This window comes from Scleropages formosus, chromosome 25 (genome assembly GCF_900964775.1).
Source record: "Scleropages formosus chromosome 25, fSclFor1.1, whole genome shotgun sequence".
Lineage (NCBI taxonomy): Eukaryota > Metazoa > Chordata > Actinopteri > Osteoglossiformes > Osteoglossidae > Scleropages > Scleropages formosus.
This window is the reverse complement of record NC_041830.1, coordinates 2845796-2865546: the sequence shown is the minus strand read 5'-3', so window position 1 is coordinate 2865546 and position 19751 is coordinate 2845796. Positions and strand designations below refer to the sequence as shown.

Genomic DNA, 19751 nt, shown 5'->3' with positions numbered 1-19751 from the left:
GCTTGTATTTTGAATATAATAAATATAAACTGTTAATTTTTAATTTTACATAACAGCAAATACTCTACTCTTCAACTTAGAAGTAATGCAATTACTGTAAAGTGATAAAGTTTTGAATCATTTGACATTTAAGTGGTATTGCACGGGGGTGTACTCACTTCTGTTGTATACTGTACATACACATGCACATCCCTGTAAGTAATTGTATTGCATTTACTCCTCATTATCAGGTCCTAATTCGTTCCTGAAAATGGACTGAAGATTGAAAACAGCTAGACAATAAAATTATTCATTCCATTATTTCTTATAAGAACACAGCAGTTTGGCACAATTTTCAGATGCGGTCTCAATTTATCGTGCCGGACCGAATGTTGTAGGCCTGAACCAGATATTTTTCGGTATCACAAGCACACCAATGGTTAGCGTGGTTATGTGGAAGACCCAGTTCTAGGGACATCAAACAGCATCTGAAATTGTAATTAAATTAATCACTCGCTCTCAGTAACTCAGTAACTTTTCCTTTTGCAGTGTTGCTGTGGTCCTGAGCCTACCTTGGAAGAACAGCATGTGCGGCAGAGCACATCCTGGATAGGATGTTACCACTTAACCTGAAACACCTATCTGTGGACTGTGGGAGAAACTGGAGCACCTGGAGGAAATCTATAGGAACACAAGGAGAACATGCACACACCAAAGACTAAGCCAGAATCAAACCCCACTGCACCATCATGCTGTCCTCAATTATTCGGTTATTCTGAATATAGTACTGTATTAAGATACAAAGGATGTGGCTTAAGTATTACTGGCAGAAGGACAAGGAGGGTGAACTCTTCAGACAGGTAAAGGACGCATGTCAGTAACCTCAAAGTGTCCCACAGGGGGTTCTGCTAAGGTAATCTTCAATAAGGTAATTAACTGGAACTGCTCTAGTTCACATTATCCATCCATCCATCCATCCATCCATCCAAGCAACAGTCACTTGTCCAGTGCCAGGTTGCAGTGGACTGGATCCTATCCCAGAAGCATAGGACACAAAACTGCTTTTGCCACTCTGCAACTCTTCAGTACATTTACATTTACATTTATTCATTCAGCAGACGCTTTTGTCCAAAGCAACGTATATCTCAGCAAAAGTACAATTTATGCATTACATTAAGAGAAAGAAACATAGCTGCAGACATGTAAGTCTCAAGTAAACCTAGTTTGTTCCCTACCACTTGCTGCACCGAGGTTCATCGTTCAAGTAGGTGCATAAAACACAGGATAGACAAACCCTGATGCCCTCCCACCACACACACACACACATTTTCAGAACCGCTTGTCCCTTACGGGGTCACGGGGAACCGGAGCCTACCCGGCAACTCAGGGCGTAAGGCTGGAGGGGGAGGGGACACACCCAGGACGGGACGCCAGTCCATCACAAGGCACCCCAAGCGGGACTCGAACCCCAGACCCACCGGAGAGCAGGACTGTGGTCCAACCCACTGCGCCACCGCACCCCCGCGCCCTCCCACCAATTTTTTTTTAATAATATTATAAGATACACAAGCAAGCAAATACAATGTCGGAGTAGTGGCTGATTAAAGGCTTTATCTGGTGATGCTCAAGAACATTTACACCGTATATGAGCTGGAGAGATCTTGGGCTAAATGGGTTCGGAAAAGGTGACTTTTCAGACCCTTCTTGAATGTAGACAGAGTTTCCGCAGTTCTGAGTGACAGGGGAAGGTCGTTCCACCACAACAGAGCCAGAACCAAGAACCTCTGTGCTTTACCTTTCGTGCGCGGGACCACCAAGCGAGTGTCAGTAATATCCTCTAAAATAAATAAATAACACCCTGTTGTAAAAACAGGTAATATGTCCAAAGAAGCATCAATTAAGCAGTGAAATTAGACAGTTTGACTCATGTGATGCATAAAAATGCTCAAGTGGGTGTCAGAAGCTACCATCAACGCTGGACGTGGAAAATGAAAGCAATATGTGGACAATGGTAGCAGGACTTTTCTAACAGGCCCTTCACACACCCAAGTGCGGTGCCATAACTTGGTGTTACATTCAGATCCATAACTGTAACATGTATTAAACCATGTAGGGTGGGCCTGGCATCAGTGGGCAGCTACCATGGCAGCTTGTGGTTCTCCAACTGGTCGGTCAAGCTTCGGCACAAATTCACACACATAGCTAACAGGTGGAGTACATGACGAGGGATCTGCCATATTTAAATGCAGTTTGCATAAATATAACAATCAGCCACAACAACATGCAAAATCAGGTCTCGCTTTTTTGGTAAACGGCAATACTGTTTTTTTTCTAAGGGACCTTGACTCCAGTACTTAAATGCATACTTGTGGATGGAGATGGATTTGGTTTTATGGAAAAGGATGCCACAACATTTTTTGAATATTTGAACAAAGCCTGCTTTTTTGAACCCGTCTTGCTGTTTTTGCAAACCTCGGCAAACTTTCCGCCTGCTTTAATTAATTGTTGTAGCAAAGGAGAACATTTCTCAAGCGAGCCTCCGTTTCAGTCCAGCCTGCCAAAAATGGGTGAACGTGGGATGCTTCCAGAACCAAAGGGATCATGGAATGACATGTATCACACACGTGCGCATTTCCTCCATCTAATATCGCTTACTGTGAAAAGAAGCATTTGCACAAACTGTGGAACCGACACGAAAGCCGTGACAACGGTTGATAGAGCCGAAACTCACTTCGCCGATGATCTCTCAAGCTCATGAAAGGTGTAAACGTTCATGCGCTATAACTTTAAGATCATGCCCAGATAAACCTTTACACAGCTACTCCTGAAATGTTACATAAATGTTTATATTCATCCCCAAAAAAAATTACTAGGAAGGTGATCAGGAATCATTGATATTCAGATAAAGTTTTATGCAGCTACTTGTATGATGAACATTGGTTCGTATGGTGGAAAGTAACAAACCAACTGCACTTAAGAATCACGCGTCTGCATCTAAGTGTCTCTTTTTGCAAATGTAATGAACACATTGTATTTTCTATGAGATGTAAGTCGCTTTGGAGAAAAGTGTCTGATAAACAAATACACACACACACACACACACACACACACACACACACACACTTGCAGAGGCCACTTGTCCCAAGCAGGGTTGCCACGAGCCGGAGCCTAACCCGGCAACACAGGGCTTGGGGTTGGAGGGGGGAGGGGACATACCCAGGGTGGGATGCCAGTCTGTCACAAGGCACCCCAAGCAGGACTTGAACCCGGGACCCACCAGAGAGCAGGACTCAGCCAAGCCCGCTGAGCCACCACACCCTCCTAAATGAGTACATGTAAATGTAATATTTAGAGTGCAGCGACACCACGTGGCCAGAGGGGTTATTGCAGCATGCAAAAATATTTCAAGTGCCAAACTATCAACACAACATTGACCTTTTCTTCAAAGCGACTCACAGTGTTAGGGTACCTACAATTGTTTGCCAGTTTATAGAGCTGGATAATTTTACTGGAGCAATTAAGTTCCTTGCTCAGTGGTACTAGAGCTGGAGGTGTGATTTGAACATGCAACTTTTGGGTTCAAAGGCAGATGAAAGCAAGCTGTATGGTATGGAAACAATATAGTACGTGGAAAGATTTATTAACCTGTTGAAAAATCTTGTATGTATAGCTTTGAAATTTTTACCATGTTAACGTCTGGTCATTGGTAATCTTAACTGTGGTGGTTAAGGGCATGTGTTTAAAATGTTTTACAATATTACACACACACACACTACTTGTCCCAAGCAGGGTCGCGGCAAGCTGGAGCCTAACCCAGCAATACAGGGAACAAGGCTGGAGGGGGAGGGGACACACCCAGGGTGGGACACCAGTCCATTGCAAGGCACCCCAAGCAGGACTCGAACCCTGGACTCACCAGAGAGCAGGACCCGGTCAAACCTGCTGCACCACCACGCCCCCGCAATATTTAATTTTCATCATATTCTTATTTCCTGGCATTGCACTTTTTGAAAAATATGTTCAAACTGTAGTATTGCAGGTCAATATCCAGCTCCACTTTTAGGTTCAGCACAGTTGTTCCATGAAGAGCTCAGTTATTCATCATATCTTTGGCACAAAGAGAGTGGTAATACTGTCAGTGGCTCTCAGTGCACAGCAGAGCATATAAGTAATATGATTAATATTGGCATGCAATCTATCGTAGTCTGATTTTAATAATCTGTCAAACAAGACAAAACCCTGATCTGAATCATGTCAAATTAATTTAAAAATACACTGAAAAGCTTAGTGCAAAGATACCTTGTGCATGCTGAGACAAATCTGACATTTGTATATGTGTAAACTGATAGGAATGTACTGCGGTAAAGTTAATCTATGCCAGTGCTGCACCACTTTTAGCCACCTAAACAGAGATGAAGCCTATGTGATGTCTTTAAAATTGAGTGGAAAACACAAAAGGAATCCAGTGTGCAGAATTTGTAAGTACATGTGGAGTAATAGCCCAACAGCACAGTCTCAGAGTAAAACAGAGTATTTTAACTCAGTCTTGTTCTGAGCTTACGTATACTTAATCAAATTATTCTCAGTTAGTGTCATACATTACTACAAAGAAATCTGGCTTAATTTAGCATATGACACTAGAAGAGGGCACATGAACACCTTATTACTTGTTTTTTTTAAAAAAAGGTTTTCCATTTACATGGATTTCAAAAGTTGAAAGACATTCACTGAGTCATCCATTTTTAGTAGCTATTTATCGAGTTGTAGTCAATGAGATGCAGGGAAAGGAACAGGCTAGGCTCAGTCTCTCCCTTAGACACTCACAAACATACACACACACATATACTTACCTCTTACAAAATTCACCTGAGAAGTCTGTTTTGGGATTACTGGAGGAAATCCATGGGGAGGATACACAAAATCAAGTAACGATTGACTCATATCTCTGCTTCTCCCAACACAATAATGTCATAACCCCATCCTGCAGATACATCCTGTCCAACATCTGCCCTTATCTCACAGTAAACTCTCCTGGTTCAGGCCATGGTGATGTCCCATCTGGACTACTGCAACTCTCCTGTCTGGTCTTCCAGCATCCACCACCCAACCTCTTCAGCTAATGCAGTACCCAATAGTTATGCTGCATGCCATAACCGGAGTCTTGAACTTGATGCTAACAGCTACAAGTAGCCAATGGAGAGAGATGAGGAGGGGAGATACATGGGAATGTTTTGTGAATTCAAATCTGTATACAAGACCATCAATGGATCTGCTCTCTGATACCTACAGAACCTAATCATTTGCTACCCCCCAACCAGACTGCTACACTCCTCCAACTCTGCCCGCTTAGTGGTTCTGCACATAAGAGGTCCAAAATCAAAAGCAACAAGGTTTTTCAGTTCTGGCTCCAATGTGGTGGAATCACCTCCCCCTCTCACTCAGAACTACTGAATCCCTCTCAGTATTCAAGAAGGGTTTCCACATTGTGGCTGTCTTATATATTGTTGCCGTATTTTACATATTGTTATATATGTTTGGCACCAATCCCCCACAAATCCCAGTATGCTACATACTGACTATAGAGGGTTCAGAATTCCGAGTGGACTTCAAAAATTGCACATCTATGTCTATAGCCCCTCGTCTGTTGTCGATGCACTTTTGTTTGAGTTGTGCGTCACTTTCGAGAAAACAATCTGCTAATCAAATAAATCTAACTGTAGAATCCACACGGCAGTACATTCCCATTAATTAATTTAGCTGAAGCTTTTCTCGAAAGCGGCTTACACTGATTTCACCATTTTTCATCTGGGTAATTTTACTGGAGCAATTTAGGGCAAGTACCTTCCTCAATGGTACTACAGCAAGTGTTGTGATTCAAACTTGTGACCTTTAGCTCCAAAAACAGCAACTGTAACCACTGTGATACCAGTTGCCTTTCCACAGTAATGATGCTGGTTGTTGTAATCCAGCATGTACAATTTGCAATTTCATAGCTTTTTCAAAAAACATTTTTACAGTTTAATGGCAGCCAGGACACTGCCCTCATACCGAAAAACAACTGTAATTACAGATGGTCCCGACTTACGATGGGGTTAGGTTCCGATAAACCCATCGTAAGTCAAAAATATTGTAAGTCGAAAAAGTAGGTAATACACCTAACCTACCAAACATGATTGCTTCTTATCCATGAAGATGGTCGAGATCGTCAATTGCAAAAGTCCAAGTTCACGTGCGATGGCCATTACGGGCTTGCCGCCTTCATGCTGGGCAATTAACCTGAGTTTCTCCTCAAGAATGATTGCACTCTTCTTCTCACCAGCAGCAGGAGATACAGATAGGCATTTTGTAGACATGATGGATGCATAAAACCCAACGTAGATACAAACGTGTATCCAAAAAAACACTGGCAACACAGAACACTGTAGAGTATTGGATGTGTATTCTAGCGACCACGTAGCAGACTGGGAGATGCGGATCGCTGCCGCTGCCCTTCATCGCAAGAGAGTATCGCTTCGCATATTACTTGACCGGGAAAAAAATTAAAATTCAAAGTTTAATGTCTATTGGCTAGCGCACCATCGTAAAGTCGGACTATCGGGACCGTCTGTATTCAGTTTTTACCAGTATATTGCTCATATTATTACACAGCCTGGATAACTTTACTGGAGTAATTCAGGTTAAATTCCTTGCTCAAAGATACTACAGCTGGAAGTGACAGATGAACTTGTGACTTTTGGGTGCAAAGGCAGCAGCTCGAACCACTACACTACCCATTGCACAACATTTCTTTCGATTTTGTCTAATATCGGAACGTAATAAAAAGTAGTGTGTAAATGTGTTATTTTTTTTAATTCAGTTTTCCTAAAGCAAAAGATACAAAGTGTTTCATTATTTGGCCAGGTGGTTTAAGCTGTCATGGTACAGTAGGTGGCACTGTGGTTAAAGTTGCTGCCTTGCACTTCAAGGACCCAGGTTTGAATCCCACCTCCTTTTTTAGTGCTGTTGACCAAGTTACTAACCCAGAGGTGATACAATAAAAATTACCCAGCTGTACAAATGGGTAAATCAGTGTAAGCAGCTTAATACTGTAAGTCACTTTAAAGAAAAGCATGCATTCAGTAAATAAATGTAAGAATAACATTAGTGGCAAACTAATAACAGGATATTGAACAAGAAACAATGTATATATTTTCTTACCTTTGCTTTAAGGGCCATGCTAACGTTAACCTGGCCTCTGCCATTTCTGCACCCCAATTCACACAGGCTGCTTTATAACCACAGACCTTAAGTATGAACAAATCATTTTTATTTTGTCTTTTGTTAAGGTTCTTGTTAAATTATCAAGAATTCTAAAATGCTAGTAAAATGTATCCAAAGCGTAAACATTCAAGTGAAATACTGCATCTGACGAATGTTGTAAACATTAAAAATGAAAAATGTAGTCACTGATCATTTAATGGTCAGTGGGATTAAGTGTAAACCAATGTTTCATTTCACAAAACATGTAGAAATGACCTTATAGTGATTCCAAAATACACTAAAAACTAAATGAGATCTAAGGACAAAGTTTAAAATTGTTCTTTTGATTGTTTTTGTTTGGGCGTTTCGTTTGTTTTATTTGTATATCAAAATTATGTGCCTTCAACAATACCATGAAAGTGGTCAGCTTGCAGTCATATAAATATTTACACCACAAAAACTGAGAAACACGGTTCACGGTCCGCATCGGTTTACACTTAGCTCTGCCTTTTTCAGACTGCCTTGTTTTGTCTGACAAAACAAAATGACTCTGAAAAAAGACACATTTAAAAAGAAGACGATGGGGGGGGCAACTGTGTACAGTGTAGTTCTAGGGTGGGGTGCCAGTAGGGAGGTAGAGTTCATTCATCACATATCACATCTTGGCTCAGCTAAGTCTCCAATGTCTTCTCCTCCACTGTGTGTCTGTGCCAACACTGAAGCGTGGTGTAGCTGCTGCTTGATGCCCCCACACTTCAAGTTCTACAATCTTCAGAGGGCGTAAAGTCGCACCTCGGTGGGAAAGCAGAAGGGAAACCTTCGGTGAATTGTAAAACCACAGACGTACACAAAATAACGTACAGAAAGGATGTGTAGCATTTTTCCCCATAATGACGATAAAATCAATGCAGAATAATAAGGAGGCACAGAATTAAAACAAACCCTAAAAACAAGACAGTTGAGCAGGAAACAGCGACAAAGTCAAGTACGAAAATAAGATCTGATTTTTAATTCCATTTAGTTTCTCGTTTGCTTTAAGTTTTCTTCTGAAAAGACATTTTGGCACAGATTTATGTTAAAAACAAAATGGTTGTGAACACTTCTGCTGGGAGTTTGCAGTTCTTCTTGCTCTCCTGCCTCCTTAACCGCCGGCAAGTTAGGGAGCCACTTTGACTCCCAGCACTGCGCTTAAGTCTTTAAATATTTATAATATTTACAAGGCTCTCATAGTCCCATCTGACCATTAACCTTTAAGAAAAAAGTATATATGTATACATATATATATTATATATATATTTATATTTATATATGCATTTATATATGGTCCCCAGTTGAGGCATAAAGTGTAAACTGTACAACTCAAGGAGCTCCATGTTCCTGGGGCAGAAACTGTGATCATAAGAGCGCCATCCTTCTCCAAGGAGTAGTAGTACATTTCAGCCAGCAGGAGGACAGTAGTAGCAGTACAGGTACAGGTGACAGGTGCAGTTGACAGTTCAGCCTGACAGTGATTTGCCGGATGTTTCCTCCCGCGCTGAGGCTGGAAGCTCCAGATTGGCGCGGTGCTGGTCATTTTTTACTTCACTCTGAAAGTCCAAGTTTTTTTTTTTTTTTTGTACTTTTCTTAAAATTCTCCAACATAGTGCAATGACTGATCCGATCCATTTGTAAGAAAACAGTAGAATAATTTGAGAACACAATCCACCAGTTAGATTGTTCACTTCTGAAGTTGTTCTCTCCTGCGTGTCCTTCAGACAACTCCAGCACACTTAAAAGAAAATCAAAATGATCCGAGGAACTGATCAGGGCAGATCTAGTCCAGCCGGACAACCTATGGTGTCTGCAAGACTGTCCCCGTGGTCCTCCCAGTTGAAGCTGCTGGCGTCCAGCGCCCTCACACAGACGCGATGACGATCATGAGGTGTGGCGAAATGCTGGAGATGCTGCTGAGGAGGTCCGGAGCCAATCGGGACAGGTGGCTCTCCGAAAACTCGCAGGGTGGGAAAATCTGGAGCACATAGGCTGGCTGTGAAGGACAACAGCAGCATGACATAAAAATGAAATTTGGACATGTCTACTTCCCTCCTAAATATGACACGCCACCACAACCATGGTTCATGTAAACAAAAATAAACATACATTACTCCACACCACAGTGCTTTTACCTGGTTGGAACCCGGGTTGGGGACATTGATAATGCCGGCAGCCTGCTTGGCCTGCAGATAAGTGATGAAACCACCCTTGAGGGCATGGGTCTGGTTGAGAACATCTTCCTGGTCCCGTCCACAAGGTAAAGCCAGCAGGAGGCAGTAGTCACTCTCCACCTAAATATCAGACTTTTTTTAACCCACTTTATGAAAATATCTTCCTGGAGTTATAAGAACTCCGATCATAATACGCCTAAGCTGCACTGATTCTCATTACAGGCACATAATCCTTTAAATTTACATAAAAATCAAAAGAGCTTTGAAAGAACTGGGACCTAATAAACAAGCTGGCTACTCTGGCAAGAACTGAATTTCATTGATTCTGAAACATGTTTTTAATTTTTCACAACTTTAAAATCCAGACATATAGCACTCAGTTTATCGAGTTATGCCCACTGCTAGTATAAAACCTGTTAAACTGTACCAAAATTGGGCACCGAGGACAATATTTTGTGGGAAGACACTGATTTCAGCTGTTCAAAATCCAATACAGTAAATAGTGATTCAAACGAATCAGATCAGAAGAATCAGATGTTCTGAATAGGAGACGGTTCACGGACTGACAGTAAAGAGAAAAACAAAAAATAATCTGATGAGTAAAGCAATTTTTTGTTAATTTATTTTTACATTAGTTATACTGAAAATGTAAGTTTTATGTAATAAAAAGTTCAAATAATAAATGCATTAAGAGTCATGATTTAATTAATCTTTTCTTTGATCTTGCAATTTCTTTTTTCGTGCAGATGTCTCAGAATCAATGAAATACAGTAATGATGTACAATATGTAAATTGGGTGCGCTTCTGAACCAGTGAGGGTTTAATAGAAGGACCGCCTACCGTCATCCTGCGGGCCACGCCCTCCAGCTGCGACGCCTCAAGCCTCATTCTTTGAGCAATGCGGAGCAGAGGGCCCCCCTCGGGCGGTGGCAGTGACCGGTGTGCCAGCACATTGTTACCCGAAACAAAGTGCAGTTGGACAGCCGCTGTGTCATTCTTGAGAGCGAGGAGGCCCTGCCACACGATGGGGTACTTCTGCTCACGGGGAAACCAAGCAGGGCAAATCAATTAACATACAGGTGATTAAACTGCTTCCGGCTGCCAGACTGGACCAGATTTTCTCCAGTTCACCAGTTAACCTCATCCATTTTCTCACTCTTATAAGTTTCTGACTCGCCAGTTTCTACCTTCACATGAGTGTCCCTTCTTAGTGCCAGTCTCTTTGTCTGTGTCTCACCTTAAGAAGCTGTACCATGTCCACTGATCGCGGTGCTGTGTGCTCCTGCTTGCTTTCTGTGTGCATTTGCACGGAGCCTGATGGCACCAAGGAGGGTGCAAAAGACGCAGTCCCTTTCTGCACGGGAGTCTGCGGCATCTCCAGTTTGTGGGAGACAGCAATGGAAGAAGTGTACAATGGAGAACCTGCCTCCCCTTGAACCCTGGGGGCATGTGAGATATCCATGGAGGTTGTGTGTCGGTGATGCGACCCTTCTGCTTTGAGCTCTGCCCCACCTCCAACTGCCCCTGAGGACACCTGTGGTGCTTTACTACGATGGCTGTGCTCACCATCCTGAAGGGTGAGAGAACAAAAGGTACATGTCACTACAGAAAAAAAAGTACATACATGTACATTCTTCACATAACAGAGATAATTTGCTCAGTGAAATGACCCCACCAGGCGAATTCTCGACAAATTACCAAGGATCTAATTACTGTCACGTCCATGCCCACAACGCAACCAACAGCACCCAATGGTGCTCCTGCACCTGATTGATCACTCAGCCTTTAAAAGACCCTCCTCCGTTCCCATACCTTTGCGGAATCTCGTCAGGGACAACCGCCCTTCTTCATGACACTTCGCTCACACGCTTCGCTAGCTCTCGGTTCACGTTCTCTGGTTTTCGACTTCTCGCTTCGTTTCCCGACCACGTCCACGGATCCTCGTTCCTGTCCTGTTCGCCGCTCGACCGACCCTTCACTAAGTCCCCTGACCTCGCTCATGGATCTTCGCTTTGACCCTGACCGCCGATCGACCGACCCTTCGTCTGTCCCCGACACCGTGAACTCGCCTCATCCCTCAACTCCGGACGAACGACGCTGCACTTGGCTCCAGCTGCCCCGGCTCCCTATGTTTCGCGTAACAATTACCATTATTTCTGATGGAAAAAGCAGTTGGTTCCAAGATGAAAAATATCACCTCAAATTTAAAAACGTAAACGAATACCAGATTCAAACATATTTAGGTATCACAGTGATAACAACAACATATTTTATATGTCTAACACATTATTTTTAGTTTGTTATTTAATATTACATTTTCATTCATTATTGACACTCACTTGTGGACCAGAGCCTGGACAGAGACTTTTTCATAATTTGGCTCATGGACTTTTATGATAGTTCAAACATGGTTTGAACAGCAGTTGAAGAAACAACGTCAGATCTTTTCTCCACTGGGGGATGCAGCAGTGCCTTTTTAAAGACTCCTTTGTTATCCTTTTCTCTTATTTATATCTAATTGTGCTTTTAAGAAAATTGTTGCTTTAACCCGTTCCCGGGCAGCTTGTGTTGCTGTACTGTTCAATTCAATTTATTTCTACAGAGCGCTCAACAAAGGCATATGACAAATAAACAAATAAGATACTGTTCAGTTGTCATGTTCGGTCCCGGAAGGAAGTGGCGGACCCAAGTGCAGAGCGGAATAAGGGCTTTATTATGGGAATTCCATGAAACTTCATCACAGGACAGGCAAAAGGTCTTCGAGGCGCAAACGTCGTTAAAGGGGCAATCCAAAAAGCAAGGTCGGTACACAGGCAAGAGGTCGATGATCATAAGGAGACACAAGGACAAAGGAGTAGGACCTCAGGACTGGGAAAGGGTGAGTGTGGTGCTCGTGAACTAAAACAGTACAGCAAACATACTCAGGAGAAAATATTTAGAAGCATTGAAAGCATCCTGCTTATTTTTAAAGACTGCACTTCTAATATAAGACAAGTAGTCTTTATACCAGCTTGTAGTACAGTAACTGTGCTGCACTGGGACTGGACTGGTACTTTGAAAAACCTGCACTGACTGAAAAAACAAAGCAAAGGTGACTGGCATTCTTACATCAACTCTTCTCTCACCCATTGCGGAAGTAAAACAACCAGAGAGCAAAAATGTTGAACTGAATCATAAGCTTTCTGTATTTTAAAAAGTGTATGCACTTTCATATGGTATTGTAGACATTTTAGGCATTGTCAACCCATTATATGAGGGCTGGCTGATAATGTGTGAATTATCATATGAACTAACGTGCAATTAAGTGAGGTCTTGAAACTGTGGAATTACTGCAAAAGCAGTAATGTATTTATTAAATAAGCAGTCATAATGAAATACCAGAAGTAAACTAAATAAAACTTGCTGACTTGCCTGTGAAGGAGTGATGCTCCTGGAGGGGAGATTCATCCCAACTGCCGAATGACCAGTGTACTGCGAGTGGAATCCCCGCATGTCCCGGTACACTGCTGCTTGATATTCTGGGAATGAGCCAGCACCCCCTGAATGCATAAGCTGCACCCCTTGAGAGGTCACCATAACAGGCACCTGAGAGTGCACCCCTATGATCCTGCTTTCGGCAAGTGGAGACTGTGGCATCTTCACATCCGGTGCTTTTTGGGTGTCCTTTCCTGTTTGTGTCACGCCTTTTCCATCTGGGGCAATCTTGGAAGTGCAGGATGAGATGCTGTTGGAGGAAACCGAAGAGGCTGTTTCAGGCGTGCGAGCTCTTCGTGCTTCAGAGCTTTGGTGTTCGCCCAGCTGGTGGTGCATGAGAATCCGCACATCCCGGGATGCAAGGCCATACAAGCCAGCCCCATGGTGCAATCCACGATAATCCGTTGACATAACCATCACATCCGGCTGCATCTGGGGTGCAGATGACCTGCGGATACTTTGGAAATGTCTGACATCTTCCTCCGCTGTCTCACTGCCGCTCCCAGCTCCAGAAGAACCCGTGTGTGGCTGCAGCACCATGTCCCTGATGCCTGTCGGCTGTGGTGTACCTGACCGCTGCTGTGCCCCAGACCGTGGAGAGGCCAGAGACTCTGGGCGCATCCCATAATTCATCCCAGAGAGAGGAGGGGTGTTCAACCTTACCTCACCCTGAGACAGGTGACCAAGTGAAACAGACTGGGTGACACTATGAGGAGGCATAATAACGGACTGCTCTGGGTGATGCACGCTCGAAACAAACTGGGACATTGCAGGCATGCATGGACCGAGAACGACAGAGGTGGCCATGGGGGATACAGAGCTGCTTGGTGGGCACACCTTGGAGAAGGGTGATGGCGAGTGGCCTGATGTTCGGGGAGAGTGTGGTTCTTGTTTCAGGTGCGGGACAGCTCTGTCAGTAGGAGTGCCAGGACTCGATCCCATATGGTTTCCAGCTAGAGAAGAATGGTGGGGGCTCATCACAGGGCTTAGGTTCGAAGGCTGGGGTAGCTTACATGACTCAGCTTTCATGGACTCATTTACCACACTCTTCTTAATATTTTGCTGTTGTTGCAATATGGCCTGGTTGTAGATAAGAACTTGAGGGCTGCTAACAGTCTGGGGAAGAACCTTCACAGTGCTACCCTGAGGTCCAGAATGGTACGGTAACTCAGACTTATCTGAGCCAGGACTTTCCTGCTTAATGGTGGAAATGATAGCCTGAGTATTATAAGGTTGACCAGCTAACACTCCACCACTGTGGCCATACCCTGTGGGTGTTTGGGAGGTCTTAGACGTAGGTGTCTGGGAAGGGGTCAGTGGTTCCTGTTTGAGCTGAGATTTAGACACAGACTGCTGGAACTCAATGTCAACTGCACTGGCTGGTGGGATTTGACTTATCTTCGCACTGATACGCTGAGGCCCCTCTGTTTTCTGTCCTGAATGACTAAGCACCACTACACCCTCAGACGTGTTCACCCTCAGGCCTGGGCTGGAGCCTGTGCTATAGGCTACATTCTCCACCATAGCTCGTCCACTATTCCCTTCTTCATCCACAACCAGTCCCTGATGGAGCCTGTTGTTGTCATTCATGCCAGACCAATACTTCTGCTTCGGCAGTGCAATCCCGGAGCTACGGTTACTTAGCGTAATGCGTGGTGCCTCCTCAGAGTCAAAGGGTATGGGAATGCGGCTAATAACAGAAGTAGCTGTAGAGGAAATGACTGAATTTACCATCTTCTCACCATATGTCTGCTGAATTTCAGATGGTGGAGGTGGGGGTGGTTGTTGGACTGTAGACTGAGGACTCACAGGCAATGGCCTTTCTTCAGTCAGGGAGGACTTGATAGTGGCTGGTTCTGATGAGTTGTCATTCTCTGATGTGCGTGAATCCCTTAGTGAGGATGTAACCACTTTACTGGATGCAGAGTTGTTTGAAGCCGACACGTACTTGGGCTCCATAAGGATCTTGCGTAAGGTACTGGAACTGGAGTCAATGTCAGATGCCTTTGTGTCAGGAGGTAAGGGGGGATTACCAGGAGTCCCTGTGGTGGCTGCTGTTGAAACTGAAGGAGTAGTAACAGGTAAATGAGATGCAGCGGTAGGAAGTGCACCACAATCCTCATGTCGGCTTTTCCAATCTTGTGGTGAAGCTGGTAGCCTAGTAGGGCAAGGAGGAGAGTAGTTCAGACGGGTCGGGGAAGGTGTGAGGGTTGGTGATTTTGGATCTGAGGACTGCTGCTGTAGCTTACTACTGGAGTGAAAGGCAGATTCCTGGGGTTCTGGTTGTTCCACCACTGGCTGTTCAGCCTCCTTAGGGGTATTGACAGCTTCTACAGTTGCATGCCCCACTTCCTGCTTGCAAGAGGCTGCAGAAGTGACAACAGCTGCTACCGACGAGGCAGACCCTGCTTTAGGACTTATAGTATGCGGATCATCTGGGATTGAGTCCGGCATCTTCAATGGGGTTGGATCCCGATCTGACACAGCATCATCTGCAATGTCCACTTTTTTGTTAGCACTAGTCCTTCGGCTCTTTGTTTTCTTTTGGGTTTTCAGCTTAACTTTCCCTCCCTTTCTAGGTGTTCCTGGGTGTGGTGGAGGGGACTCCTCCTGTGCAGAAGGATTGGCAACAATTGCTTCTGGACCCTTAGAGTCTAGGATCAACCCACCCATCTCTTGTGTTGTGTCCATAATGTTTCTGATAGCCATACGCACCTCTGGCTCCATAGCCTCACTGTTGGAAGGTATAACTAATGGCTCTGGTGTAGGTATGAGTGCTGAGTAGGTAGAAGGAGCTATGAATCCTTCTGCTTCAGCAGTGATGGAGTAGATGGCAGCTTCAAGTTCAGTCTCACTGGCAGGATTAGCAGGCTTCTCCTCCTCAGCTTCACTTTCTGGTGTCACTGTGACTGGTGGTAACAGGGCAGGTGGCTCTGCTGGAGGCTCCTTATACAGCGGAAGTGGGAGCTCTACTGTGAGCTTAGCAATGTTCTCTACTGCCTGTTCTAACTCCATTTGACGGGCCAGAAGAGTAGCAGCTGGGTCAGCTGGTGGTTCAGGTTCTGACAACTCCTCTTCTTTCTCTTCCAGACTGAGCTCTGATGCTTCCTTGAGGAAGGGCGAAGATAGTGGTTGTTCCCTGGCAGATACACTTGGCTTGGTCTTTTTCAGAGAGGCTTCAAAAGACTCAGACTCCTCCTCTCCAGAGCGTAGCACACCTTTCACATCATCCACACTCAGACGAATCTCCAGATTCTTTAGACTCAAGGACTTGTCTTCGGTTATTATTTTGGTGTTACGCGTTAGCCTGACCATTTTTGTTTTTCCACTCTTTTCAGATGGTGGTCGTTTCTCTATTACTGGAGCATCTGCCTTCTCACAGGCTCTCTCTTCACTTAATTTGTTCTCTGTTAGACTTGAGGTATCTTTCTCTTTCTCTTTTTTCTGCAATGTCATACTTTGTGTGCCCTCATCTGCTAGTTTCTCACTTTGCTCAAGAGACTCATCCTTTGACTTAACTGTGGACTCCAGAACACCCACAGGCTCTCCCCTTGAACGCTCTGATTGCAGGGCTGCATTCTCAGGTTTGTCTGTTTTTACTCCCTTCCGGCTCTGGCCAGATGCTGCACATGGAGATCCTTGATTAAGCTGCATTTTCTGTGTACGGGGTGAACGCCATCCCTCTGCTTTGACAGATTCACCGCTGTTATTGCTGCTGGGGTTGGCGTTATCAGTCTCTTCTCCTTCTGCTGCTTTTTGTGGCTCTCCTTTCACTGGTGACACATCATCCCCTCGCCGACGTGTCTTAGGAGGGCGCCCTCTCCTAGGTGTGGTTGGTGCAGCTAATGTATCCTGCGAGGGCTGCTGCGGTTGCTGTGCCGGTTCTCTTTCAGCACACCGCTTGCGTGTAGGGCGGGGAGGCTCAGTGACATCCCTCCCTGACTGGTGGGGAGGGTCATCCTCTACTGGGGTTGCATAGACAGACCGAACATTTCTGCGCCGAGTCCTGCCATGCAGCAAACTCAGTTCATAGCTCTGTTCAGAGTCTGGAGCATGGATGGGTGACTTTGCCGTGGTCTTGGAATCAGAGCCCAGTTTGGAAGCCTCTCCTCGAGGCGAAGACGCCCGTTTGAGCTTGTCTCTGTCAATTCTCTCACTTTTGCGGGTAGCTGGTTTTTCAGCACCACCTGTTTGAGTCACAGGGATCTGCGGTGCTGCAGGAACTGGTTTGACCCTTTTGTTCTTGGATGGTTTTCTGGTGGGCAACGCTGGCTCTATCTCTGTTTCACAGACTGGCACCTGTGCTGCTTCCTGAGGCTCTTCTGCCTTCTGGAGTATGACACAATTTGGGGTTTCCAGTTTTTCTGGTAGGGCCTCTTCTTCTTTCACAACCTCCATATTTTCCTGAGGCTTGAGCACAGCAGGGTTGGGCAATTCTGAAGGGTCAGGCGCTGGGTCCAAACTGCTCAATGAAGCTCCTGGTGTAGGCGGCTTTACATCAAGGTAGGTGTGTTCCACATTCAAAGTGTTTTCTCCTTGAATGCTGGATTCACATAACTTGTCTTTCAGAAGTACTTTAGCTTCTGCCTCTGAAGAAACGGTGTCAGGGGGTATAACACTGATGGGGGCAGGTGACTGACTGTCTGTCACAGGTACAGGCAGGACCTGTTCCTGAGGTTTGTCAGACTCTATCTTTTCTTCTTTTACAGAAACTTCTGTAGTTGGAGTCTGGACAGTAGGTTTCTCCAAGGATGGTGACATTTCCCTGGGCACCAGAACAGGCTGTAAAACTGTAAGAAGGGGAACAGGACTGATTGGTTTAACCTCTGGCTCTGGAGTCACTTCAGGTGCTTTCAGAAGCTGTCCACCTTGTTCTCCGTCTTGCAGCTTCTCTCTCTCATTTACATCAGCACTATTTCCTCTATCCATCTCTCGGGGACGTTGGTCCCTCTCCTTCTGCTGTTGCAGCTCCAAAAAACGGCTATGAAAAAGCACCATGGGTTCTTGTAAGAGATCCATTCCACCTGCTCCAGGCTGTCCATCAGCAGAACCTTGCCTCCCTCCAAATCTTCCAACACTTAATTCTGCATCTTGGTCTTTACGTTCAAGATGCTGCAGTCGCCTTGAGTCCTGCTCAAAGATAGAACTGTGTAGGAAGCGAGAAGCAAACAGCTCCTGTCGCTCTTGCTCCTCTGGCTTTGGTTCTTCTTTTTTGTCATCAAGCTTTCCCTCTGAATCAGTACGGATTTTCTTCTTCTTCATATACCAGGAGGGAATTGGTCGTGGTGCAGACTCAACCTTTTCTTTATCCTTGCTACTGGGGAAGTGGGCAAAGCGAGAGTCACGATCCAGGAAGGACCAGTTATCCTCCCGAGATGAAGACAGTGACTTAGCTCTCTCTAACAAGGCTTTAGTGTCTGGTGTTATAGTCTGATCCAGGGCAAACGAGTAAAATTTGTTTCTCTCTAGTGAGCCAGACAGTTTGAGATCTGACAGTCTTTCTTCACGTTCCCTAAGAAGATGAGAAAAAGATGTTGAGGGCTTAGGGGAATGGTGCTTGTTCTCTCCATCCTCATCTGAATCTGACTGCACTTCGCCTGGTTCTAGTTCCCGCACGAGACGTTTGCGAATGCTTTCACGTTTCACAATACTGCTTGGGAAGCTCATGTCATGCCGCAATGGGTCCTGTTTCATTCTGTTCTCCCAACGTTGCTGAAGGTCTTCCTCACACCCCAGAGTTGTAGCTTTAAGTTTGGGTATTTCTGTGTGTGATGACCGGACCCTACTGGTTGTGAGATCAAAGTTGTACTTTAACATGTCTATGTGTGGGTAGGATTCTGATTTTGGTGAATCTTTTGTTTCTTTCGCAACCACTGGGCGAGGTGATTCTTCAGTGAATTCTTCCTCCTGACAGGCAAAAAGGCGCAGTCCTGGAATGGAAGGAATATTCCTCTCAAATTCCTCACTTGCTTGTCGTGAACTGCGGTAGTTGCGTTCCCTCTTAGCATTCACATCAATGTCAGCCTCTAGCTTCTTGCGTTTGTTAGGTGGAGAATCACCTGTGACATCCTGAGGTGGTTTGCCCACCTCATGAACTAAGCTCCGACGATCAAAGTCTTCAACATCAGGGCCATCAGTCATGCTCTCGGGTTTGTCTGGCTTGTCAGCCTCCTGCAGTTGTTGTCGTAATCGCCGATTCTGTTCCATCTGCTTACGGCAGCTCTGAGTATGGTCAATGTCCACAGAAAGGCGTTCCTCAGCATCACCAGTGCCTTTTTCTGGTACCACCACCTGCTCAGCATGATCAGGGAAGTTCTGGTGCTCATGCTCCCGTATGTCATCTTGACCTAAGCTTCCATCATCAGAGAATCTCCGGGCAAGGCGGTTCTTTGTCCCCACAATCTTCCTTCCAGGAAAGTCCAAGAGGTCTGTACCCTCATCTGATGGTTTCCCAAGCCGTGTCTGTAGATCAAGGCTAAGCCTCATCCCTACCGGGACAGTCTCAGAGTCCTGCTCTTCATTAGGGCTACACACAGTGACCAGCCTTTCTGGTTTAGCTTTTCGGTGCTCTCTCTTGAGTGCCTCTTTCCGCAGCATTTTCCGATCAGATTCTGTTTCCTTTGCAATAGCACTGTCAGTCAGCTTTTTCAGGCCCAGTCTGCTATCTTCTTCTTCCTGGCTCCCCCTTTTAAGCCTGTCTGTCTTCCCAATGGGTTCTCCAAAACGTCTCTTTCTTGCAGCCAGTCTCTCTATATCCGCAGAGGAGTTTGTGACTTCAAAGCAAGGTTCAGATTTTGTATGCTTTTTGGGTTTGACTTTACTCTCCTTGTCAACAACTTCTACCAAGCTTGATAA

The 19751-nt window shown here is 45.0% G+C and overlaps 1 protein-coding gene across 1 annotated transcript in view; it reads right to left on the bottom strand.

Moving 5' to 3' along the window:
• Positions 1 to 7530: 7530 nt before the first annotated feature.
• The window catches only part of spen (spen family transcriptional repressor), a 51215-nt gene continuing 38994 nt past the window's right edge, over positions 7531 to 19751 (bottom strand). The window contains 5 exon segments of the mRNA XM_029249021.1: positions 7531 to 9244; positions 9384 to 9542; positions 10263 to 10457; positions 10660 to 10992; positions 12834 to 19751. Coding sequence (XP_029104854.1) covers positions 9113 to 9244; positions 9384 to 9542; positions 10263 to 10457; positions 10660 to 10992; positions 12834 to 19751 — 7737 coding nt within the window. The 3' untranslated portion in view covers positions 7531 to 9112.